This window comes from Rhincodon typus, chromosome 15 (genome assembly GCF_021869965.1).
Source record: "Rhincodon typus isolate 14 chromosome 15, sRhiTyp1.1, whole genome shotgun sequence".
Lineage (NCBI taxonomy): Eukaryota > Metazoa > Chordata > Chondrichthyes > Orectolobiformes > Rhincodontidae > Rhincodon > Rhincodon typus.
Window position 1 is genome coordinate 46,679,329 of NC_063346.1, and position 11,256 is coordinate 46,690,584.

Sequence of the window (11,256 nt, forward strand, 5' to 3'; positions counted from 1 at the left end):
AACCAGGGCAAATGAGGAGAATTTTCTGCACAAAAGTCTTATTGTCTGGGATGTGTTGGAAGCAGATTCAGGAGTAACTTACAAAGGGAATTGGATACACACACGAAAAGGAAAAGAATACGGGGTTTTAGGGAAAGGGTAAGGAATGAAACTATTTTGGTGACCCATTCAAAGATCCAGCAAAACATGATAGTCTGAATGGCCTCCATCTGTGCCCTACCAATCTTGAGGCAGACTTCTTGAAATCCATGCTGTGCCAGGTAATCCTGGACATCTATTTGAATGAGTGGAAATTTATACTCTACACTCTAAGGCTGAAACAGTAACATTGCTGAGGTTGTAGACATGCTCGCCGAGCCAGTGGGTTTGGTCGCAAATGTTTCATCATCCTGCTAGGTAACATCTTCAGTGTGCCTTTGGTGAAGCGTCGGTGCTCTGTCCCGCTTGTTATTTATATGCCTCGGTTTGCTGGGGTAATTGGTATTATTTCCGGTTTTGTTTCTCAGTGGTTTGTACACAGGGTCTAATTCAATGTGTTTGTTGATGGAGTTCCGGTTAGAATTCTAGGCCTCCAGGAACTCCCTGGTGTGTCTCTGTTTGGCTTGTGCGATTATCGATGTGTTGTCCCAGTCAAATTTGTGTCCCTTGTTGTCCATGTTTAGTGAGACAAGTGAAAATTGGTCGTGTCTCTTGGTGGCTAGTTGGTGTTCATGTATCCGTATAGTCAATTTTCTTCCAGTGTGGCCTGTGTAGTGTTTCTCACAGTTCTTGCAGTGTATTTTGTATATAACCCCAGTTTGGCCAGTTTTGGGTATGGGATCCTTCACATTCATCAGTATCTGTCGTAGGGTGATTGTACAAAAACAAAGTTGCTGAAAAAGCTCAGCAGGTCTGGCAGCATCTGTGGAGGAGAAAACAGAGTTAACGTTTCGGGTCCGGTAACTCTTCCTCAGAAGTTCTGAGGTAGTTCTGAGGAAGGGTCACCAGACCCGAAATGTTAACTCTGTTTTCTCCTCCACAGATGCTGCCAGACCTGTTGAGCTTTTCCAGCAACTTGTTTTTGTTCCTGATTTACAGCATCCGCAGTTCTTTTGGTTTTTATTTTGTAGGATGATTGTAGCTTTATGGGTTACTCTGATACCTAGGGTCTGAGTAGTCTTGTGGTCGTCTCTGAAATGTCCTTGATGTATGGTAGGGTGATTAGTGATTCTGGTCGTGTTGTGTCTTCCTGGTGTGGTCTGTCTCAGGAGGTAACAGCGGATTGTGCTTTTCGGGTATCCATTTCCTTTGAAGACTCCGTATAGGTGTTCTTGTTCTGCTTTGTGTAGTTCTGGGTTGCTGCAATGTGTTGTGGTTTGTTTAAATAGTGTCCTGATACAGCTCTGTTTGTGGGCGTTGGGGTTGTTGCTAGTGTAATTGAGTATTTGGTCCATATGTGTGGTTTTTCTATGTATGCTAGTCTGGAGTTCCCCATTGTTTTTGCGTTCTACCATTATGTCCAGTAATATTACGATTGAAATAGAGGGCTTAATTTCAATCTTAGCACTTCATCAAAAAAGGTGCTTGATTTGGCCAGTATCTAGCATTACAGATTCTTGCTGCTTTTCCACTATTGACTATTGACTTTATGCCTGAGATTTCAGTGTTGCAAGTCAGAAAATTTGCATTTGTTTGTTTTTGGCTCCTACGTTCTGATTCCAATCAGAGCAGCTCAATATTTGGAATTGATGTTAGTACAGTCACTCTGTGTAAACTGAAACAATGAAAAAGAGGAAACTGAATGCAGGTACATTGTTTATTAACTTATTTATTTGGTATGTCCCAGGGTGGTCACGTCACACTCACTAATAATAAATGTATTGATCAATAAATGAGCGTAATTTGGAAACATGGGCATAAACTGCACATCTGTATACGTTGCAGTTTACCGATCCCCAAGAGACAATGCCAACTAGGTTCCAGCCAGTATTTCCATAACAATCAAGAGGGCCTCCAGATTCACCCTGCAATTTTAACAAATAGAAAACCTTAATATTCCATGAAATGAAATGGAATTCAAGCAGTCTTTGCTGCAAAACTTTCTGAACGAACGTATATGTAATTTGAAAGGAAAAGCAATAACACATGTCCATTGAAAGTTATGGTAATGTCCCAGATTCCTAATGAAAAGGCTAAACTAACATGTCGTACCCATTAGAGAATTTTTTCCTTCATCTTTTAGATTTTTTCCAACAGATTGAATTCCACGAAAGACTAACTAATTAAATTATCGGCAATCAAAAAACCTACCAGTTAGTGACAAAGTAACTTTATTTCAGAAAGAGGAACAAAACAAAGTTGAGTTATTCTATCAACATGAATTTTCAGTCATGCTGCAGTGCACCCATTGAAGTGAAGGTTATTTCGAGGAATTTGTATGTGTACCATTGTACAGGTAGTTCCCTGTTGGAGTGGGATATCAAATCTATGCTGACTTGAAAACCTCACTCAGATCTCAACTGATGAAAATGATTTGAAATTGAAGCATTAATGCCAATTGAAGGAGCTAGCTATGGAACTCACTGAACTCATTATTCCCATAACCCAACTAAATGACAAATGTAACTCTAGCCAGCAACGAAAAATGTCCCATAGTCTCATACAAAATGTTGGAAAGACAGATTGTCTAGCATATATTATACAGTTAATTTGATTTTAATTTACTGCTATAGTCAAAGTGACTTAAGTCTATGTTATTCAAAACCCCAACTCATACAGTCATAGTCACAAAATAAATGTATTGTAGACTTCACAATGAAGCCCACTCAGCCTTTTAACATAATCTAAGCTTTCACAGCAAGAGGAGGATCCAGAAGCACCAGCGCAAATCATAATGTCGCTGATTTGGTTCCCCCAGTACTGTTGACAGTTTTGTGAATCAATAATGGGAATATTAGTTTGCATCAATTTGCTGGAGGTGGCTAGAAGGAAATAAATGAGGGAAGCAAAGATTAATTATAAAGAATTACAAGACGACTGTTCAAAATTAATTTGGTGAAGTATTTTAGAAAGTTCTTACCGCCTCCAGGTACTGTCCATCCCCATCCAGTAGTAGTACAGATTGTGCCTCCTGGAATGTAGGCATTAAAAGCAACAAGTCTGATTGGAGAGATGTAGTAATTTATGTTGGCTGGGGAAGACAGTCTGAGAAGAGTGCAGTCATAGTTCATGTTATAGGGGTTCCAGTAAGAATGGGTTATGACCTGTGACAACGATATGAAATGCCACACATTCATTCTACTGTCTTCACAAAGTGTTAAAATAACTCAGGATAAAGTTGAAAGAAATTTAGGAGATGTAGCCTATGCAGCGATGATGGGTTGAATGGTCTCCTCCTGAACCATAATAATTGTGATTCTATAATAAAATATGTTCAATACCTAATGTATCTGACCAACATAAAGCTATCATCGACAAAGTCAAAAGTCAAAACCAAGGAATGTATGACAGAAAATGTTGTGATCGCATAGTCTTGTGCTTTGGTCAAACCATACCTTGAGCATTGTGTCCTGTTGCAGCTACAAGGAATTGGAGGAGATAGCATGGAGAAAAACGACAGACATCCTGGGTGAGGAGTGATTTTTCTGAGAAACAAAAACTGAACTTGAGATTTACAGCCTGGAAAGAAAACGCTGAAAGGTGGCCTGGTAGAAATATATACAATTTAAAGATAAAGGGATGTTTAATCTGTTATAATACTTAGGCAGGACTGGGTAAAGGAAAAGCACTAAATTAGTAAAAGCTCATTTTAAGGTTGTTAATGGTAATTTCCTCTAAAAACCTGGAATGGATCTCTGAGCAGAATGGGAGAGAATATCTGAAATCACTTAAGAAAAATTCATTGTAGCAATAGGAGAGTCTAGTGTTCTTCTGCAACTAAGTCCAATAGCCTTTCTCATCAATGAATATTCTTGTGTATATGATCACTGAGATGGACATAACAACATAAGAAATAGGAGCAGGAGTCAAACATTTGGCCCATCTAATCTGCCCTGACATTCAATAAGATTATGGGTTATCTTTTGTGCCAGCTCATCATACATGTCAACTGTCTGACATTTCTAAAATCTATCCACCTCCGAATTAAATACTTTCAGTGATATCCATCATAACCATCTGAGCTGGAGAATTCCAGACATTCACTAACTCCCTTATGCCTCAGATTTAAATCAGTGCCCTCTTATTCTGTAACTAGTCTCTAGTTTGAGATCTCCCTTTCCCTCACAAGTGGAAACATCTTCTCAACATCTACCCTATCAAGACCCCCCAAAATCTTGTATGTTTCAATAAGATCACCCCACATTCTTCTAAACTCGAATGAATTTCTAAACTGTTTAGCCATTCTTGATAAGTCAACACCTTCATAGGAATCAGCCTAATGAATCTCTTTTGAACAGCCTCCAATGCCAATATATCCTTTCTTTAAAATAATGGCACCAAAACTGTGCAGTACACCAGATATGGCCTCACCAACACCGTAAACTGTTGTAACAAGACTTCCCTATTTTTAAACTCTAACCCATTAGCAAAAAAGGCTAATTTTCCATTTGCTGCCTGAATTACTTGCCATACATGCAAGCTAAAATTCTGTATTCCATGCACAAGAACACCCAGATTCCTCTGCATTGAGCTTTTTTGGAGTCTCTCTCCATTTAAATAATGACCTGCCTTTTGATTCTTCTTACTAACGTACATGGCTTCATTTTTTTCTACATTATACTCCACCTACCCAGTTTTTGCTCACTCATTCAACCTATCCATATCCCCTTTAGGTTCCTTATGTTCTCATCACAACATGTCCTCCCAACTAATTTTGTATCTTCAAATTTGGATACATTACACTCTGCTCCCTCAACCAAGTCATTAATTTAGACAGGAAATGATTGAGGCCCTAAGACTAATCCTCATGGCACACCACCAATGTCTTCCCAACCTGCAGATGACTCATCAGTCCTATTCTGTCTTCTGTGTATTAGCCAATCCTCAGTCCATGCTAACACATTAGTCCTAGTACTACGAACTCCCACCTTGTGCAATTACTTTATATGTGGCCTCTTATCAAATGCCTTCTGAAAATCCAAATACATTGCATCTATTGGTTCCCCTTTATCAACTCTGCTTGTTATATCCTCAAAGCACTCTAGGAAATTTGTCAAACGTGATTTCCCTTTCACAAAGCCATGTTGACTCTATTTCATTGCGTTAAACTTTTCTAAGTGTCCCGTTATTTCTTCCTTGATAAGAGAGTCTAGCATTTTCCCAATGACAGATATTTAGCTAACTGGCCTGTAGTTTCCTGCTTTATGTCTCCTTTCATCTTGAACACAGGTGTTACATTAACAATTTTGCAATTCACTGGAACTCTTCTGGAATTCAATTAGTTCTGGAATATTTTGACCAATGTCTTCATTATGTCTGCAGCCACTTGCTTCATAAACCTTGGGTGTAGACCATAAACTGCTGCTGATTATCTGATTTTTAGCCCGTTAGTTTGCCAAATACTTTGTCCCCTATGATGGAAACGGTTACAGACCTTGTCTTTCATTAACACCGCACTTATTTGTTATCTATAGAATATTTATGGTGTTCTCCACTATGAAGAGCAATGCAAAATATTGTTTCAAATTATACGCCAGTTCACTGTTTCCTGTTATCAATTCCCCATTTAATCTTCCAAAGAGCCCCACTCTTACTTTAGCTATTCTCTTTCTTTATATATTCTTGTAGAAGGTCTTGCTGTTTGTTTTTATATTTCTTGCCAATTTACTTTGATAATCGATTTTCTCCCTTGTCATTAGCTTCTTAGTCACTTATTGCTGGTTTCTAAAAAAATCCCAATCCTGTGGCATACCTAGTTTTCATTACCTTGTATGTGTTCATTTTTGATGGGATACTCTCCTTGACTGCCTTTGTCTACCACCGATGGTTCATCCTTCTCATTGAGGCCTTCTCCTGACCAGAATAAAATTGTGCTGAGCATAATAAAATATCTGCGTATATGTCTGCCACTGTTCATCCACTGACCTTCCCCTTAGTCGATTTTCCAAGCTCACTTTAGACAGCTCTTTCTTCCTACCACTAATAGCTTTTAAGTTGCGAAGACTGGTCTGAGACCCAAGTTGCTCTCCCTCAAACTGAATTTGAAATTCTACTATGTTGTGATCATTACTCCCTAGAAGATCCCAAACCATCAGATCTTTTACTAATTCCACCTCTTTGAACATTAATCGATCTAAAATATCCTGTTCCTGAGTAGGTTGTGCAACACAGCGCTCCAAGAAACAATTGCTGATGCACTCTACAAATTTATCTTCCTTGTCCTTGCCCATCTGATTTGTACAGTCAATATGCAGATTAGAAATCACCCATAATAATTGTAGTGCCCTTCTTCCATGCCTTCATTATTTCCCAATTAATACATTTACCTGCAGTGTAGGCTATAGGGCCTGTAGACAACTCTGATCTGTGATATCTTTCCCTTACTATGTCTTACTTCCACCCAAACTGATTCCATGTCGTGATCTATTTCATCTACATCACTACTCACCTGTGGACAGATATTTCCTTTATTAAGAAAGCTACCCCACCTCATTTTCTTTTTTGCCTATTTTGCTGGAATGTTGAACACCCTGAAATATTGAGTTCCCAGTCTTGGTCATCCTGAAACCACATCTCGCTAATAGCTATCAACTCAAATTCATTTATTTTTGTTTGAGCCGGCAACTCATCTATCTTGTTATAAATGCTGAGTGCACTCAGATAAGCGCCCTTAGCTTTGACTTTCAACCATTATTACTCTCTCTGGTTCTAATTTCTGCTGCCCTCTCCCATGTTTTTTTTTTACCCCTTCCTATTGCGCTTTGTTTATCATTTGCTACCAAGTACATATGCTCTCCTGTTTATTTTAGATATTTTAAACTTCCCTTCAATTGAACCCTCCTTTCAACTAATTAGCTTAAACCCCTATGTATAACAGTAGTTACATGATTCATCAGGCACTGCCTTCATAGTGATACTGACTGCGATGCTGACTTGCTGTACACTCCTCCCATTGCTTCACAGTGATGATAACTTGCTGCACACTGACTCCCGTGGAGATGATATAAAGGTTAGTCAGATAAATCAGTATATTAAGAAACTGTACTTTAGAATTGTTTCTATACTAAAGTGGGGATTGCGATTAAAATTTAACTGCTGTGGCTTTCATCAAATTCTGATCCTCCTTTTAAGCTAAAAAATGTCGGGGCAAGGGAGAGTGGAGAAAATTGAAAAAAAAACTTAAAATTTCAGTAACATTAATGCTGGAATAAAATGGAATTCTTAAAACTCCACAGTGCATGAAGTGCAAGGATATGTGGTTTAAAGATCAAGAACATTTTTTCAAAAACTGTATGTAGTGAACACAATTCCACTGCTGGAAAGTTCCTTATTCTATCTTTGTGGATGTAACTTTTTTTCTGTGGTACTGTATATTGTACAAACTAAAATATAATACAATATATCATTGTAGGCAATTTATATTTGGAATCATCTTTATTCAATATTATAACAACATAAATTGGAACCTATGAACAGATATATACCTGGGAAACACTTTTGATTTGAACTTGTTCTTCTGAGGAATCCATATCAAACTCTCCAAGTACAACTTGATGATACCCAGGGCTGTTGAAAATGAATTTATGTTAATATGTGATGAACATTTGACATTTTAGTTGTTACAAAATTTTCCCTCTTAAATGTTTAGTTGTTACCAATGTTGTCTCTGGTTCTCATTAAGATATCCAAACAATGGCTTAATCTGGAGATGAAAAGTTGTTGAAGGAAATGATATTGCTCGATCAGAGATAGTAGGAACTGCAGATGCTGGAGAATCCGAGACAACAAGATGCAGAGCTGGATGAACACCGCAGGCCAAGCAGCATCATAGGAGCAGGAAAGCTGATATTTCGGGCCTAGAACCTTCATCAGATGGTGATGAGCTGCCTCCTCCTGGTGCCATTTTCTATTCATTGGGAGTCCAAATTATATGACTGAATGGTGATAGATAGGGAATGTTGCAATGTGCATGGTGGAATTTGATCCCTCGCCTTCTGCTCAGTCACAATACCTAATTTTCATAGACTTAATGTAGAGCTGGATGAAATGCAATGCTCTTTATGAATTACTCATGCCTCACAGAATATCCAGGCAATGGTTCACCCATCCATACCTTCTCTGAATATCATTATATACCAGAAATGATATTGAAACTCATTGGTTTCTATTCATTGCAAAAAAGATAGCTTAAATTCTCTACATGTCAGCATTAATACAAGCCTTCCCTATTGTGCCAACATTTCCAATGTTTGACATCATCTTTGGCTTTCCCAGTGATATTACAACCACACCAGGTTAGAATAAATTTAGAGATGGCTTTGGGCTGTGCATTGAGATCCAATTGGTGTAATGTGGCTGTCCAAACACTATCTGCACCTAATTTGTATGACAGATAGGAAGAATCAAATTTAGTTCCAAAAGGCAAGTAAGTCTCTAGCACGATAAACCACCAGCCCCCATCTAAGAAATCAATCTGCTGACGGGAGATTGGGGTTACGTTTATGGTGAACTGTGCTGCATGATAAGCATTGATCAGTGTGGTCCCAGAATTGGGTTTGCCTTGTTGTTACATTTCATCATAGAACCCCCACAGCATGAAATCAGGCCATTTGGCCCACCTAGTCTACACCAACCCTCTGAAGAGCATCCCATCCAGATTCACACCTCTATCCTGCCCTGTAACCCTGCATATCCCATGGCTAATCCAACTAGCCTGGACACCCCTGGACACTATGGGCAATTTAGCATGACCAATCACCTAATCTTCACATCTTTGATCTGTCGGAGAAAACTAGAGCATTCAGACGAAAACAACCCAGAGAACATGCAAACTCCACACAGACAGGCACCCAAGGGTGGAATTGATCCAAGGTCCCTGGCGCTGTGAGGCAGCAGTGCTAACCACTGAGCCACTGTGCCACCCCTGTAATTTCTGCAATGTAAATGTGGATGGCCTGGTGTCAAATACTTACTTAAAATTGCAGTGGGCAGCAGTGATAACTCAGTTGTGATTTATTAGAGAGCCACCACAGAAATGATGTCCATAATAATCCTGTTAGGAAAGTTTCATAGAGGCAACAATTAAATCAAAGGAGTTTAAATGTACAAAAAGCAGAATAGAGCAGATGCTGGAAACGAAAACAGAAAATGGTGAAGATACACAGCAGATCTGGTGGCATCAAAGGAGAGGGGAACAGTTAATGTTTCATGTCAATGGCATTTCATCATCTGAAACATTAGCATGATTTCTCTCTTCACAGCTGCTGTCTGACCTGAGTATTTCCAACATTTTCAGGTTTTATGGGAGCTTAAAGGTACATTAGACACAACAGGGAAGAAATTGGACTTTGGTTCATCTATTTTTCAGACACAAAGCAGTTTCTTAACTGTGCGATAACAGTGGGCAAATGAATGCAAGCAAATGCATCAAGAGCAAATAAGCCCATCTTTTAGTCATCCCACATGTATACCCGAGACAGGTTTTTGGCCCATTGCTTCTGCACATGCAGTTTCATGGCCCATTTGCTGAACTTTTCTTCAGCACTTGAAGGTGAGCAACTGTTCTTGAAAGTCACTGGAAAGTCACTACCGAATAGATAAGTTGCAAATCATAATTTCAAGTTACTGTATGTGGATGTCAGAGATTAAAATAAAACATTGTAAATTATGGTCTTTCACTGTATAAGTTATATTATAATTAATGTTACCCACAGGGGAACCTGCCATGGCCAGGATCCAGGTTGAGCATACTGTCCATTAACAATTCTGGATTCATAACTTTTGGTGGGATAGACTGATGGAGCTGTAGAAACTGTGAAGTACAAACATTTTACCAATAGCTGAAAATATTTTCATTTCTCCCTTATCAAAGAACTGAATGTCAATTCTTGTATTTTTAACAAGGCTATCAACAATATTAAGTTTCCCTTGAGTTTGTAAAATGCAGCATTATTGACTTACTCAGGAAAAACCTAGTAAGGGAATACTTCAAATCAATATCTCTCTGACAGTTCTACAAAATCCCACTGAAGTTGTGAAATCTAAGAATTATTTTAAGTTGAACATATATGCCTTGTAAAAACATTACTACATCACATAAAAAAATACCATTTTTGTGTTGGTTGGACAGCAGCACTTCAACTACTTTTTAAATCAACGTATTTTAATTAAAATAACTCTTTGTTAATATTTTAACATGAAGGGTCAAATTATTTTATTGTAACTGTCACTTACCCATAATTACTGTGATGATAGCGAGACAGACAGTCCAGGGGAGCCCCATGCTTACCTTTCTGGTTTGGTTGCTGTTGTTCAGGCAAGCTGCCTTTTACAGCTTTTGCTAAGCTCTCAGCCATATCTGTAATCGATATGGAACATTAATTCACCAATTAAATGATAAACATGGAGGTTAATTACTTCTATCAAAACAAGCACATGTTGGATGCTTTTACTTAGTAATTGCCTTGCCTTGGTGAAAGCAGGTCTTGATTCCAGTTTGAAAAAAAAGCTCAACGTATGACACAGTATAGTTATTTTAATCTGCTTCCATTAATTTCCCATGACTCCTGAAATCATTCACTTTTTCACCTCCCAAACATCACTTGCCTCTTCCTCTATTTCAGTCACTCTGCTACTGAAACCCTTGTCCATGGCTTTTTTTTTACCTCCAGGTTTGACTATTTCAATGTTCCCCTGACTAGGCTCCTATATTCCACTCTCCATAAACTTCAACTCACTCAGAATTCTGCTACCCTCGTTGTATCGCACAACAAGCCCCATTCATCTGTCTTTGCTGACCTACATTACCATCTGGACGTTCAATGCTTCAAACTTAAAACTTCCCTTATGTTTAAATCATGCTCCTGCCTTTCCAATCTTCTATAATCACCTCCAAACCTACAAATCATGAATTCTTCACTTATCTGACTTTACTCTTTGTGGACATCCCTTCCTCTTGTTCCAGATTGGCGACTGTGATTCTGCTACCTAAGCCCTATATTTTGGAATTTCTTCCCTAAATTCCTCAGCCTCTCCTTGTGCCTTTTGTTGTACGTATTTTTTCTGCATACATTTACCCCATTGTAACCCTTCTCACACACTGTTCCATCCATTAACCTG

At 38.6% G+C, this 11,256-nt stretch overlaps 1 protein-coding gene across 1 annotated transcript; it reads right to left on the bottom strand.

Moving 5' to 3' along the window:
* Positions 1–2,035: 2,035 nt before the first annotated feature.
* On the bottom strand, positions 2,036–10,493 carry LOC125485051 (chymotrypsin-like protease CTRL-1). The gene is made up of 4 exons (XM_048605996.1): positions 10,372–10,493; positions 7,623–7,704; positions 3,059–3,242; positions 2,036–2,960 (listed from the first exon to the last, which is right to left on the bottom strand). Exons 1-4 carry the CDS (start codon positions 10,491–10,493, stop codon positions 2,764–2,766), a joined length of 585 nt encoding a protein of 194 aa, XP_048461953.1. The 3' UTR covers positions 2,036–2,763.
* Positions 10,494–11,256: the final 763 nt, after the last annotated feature.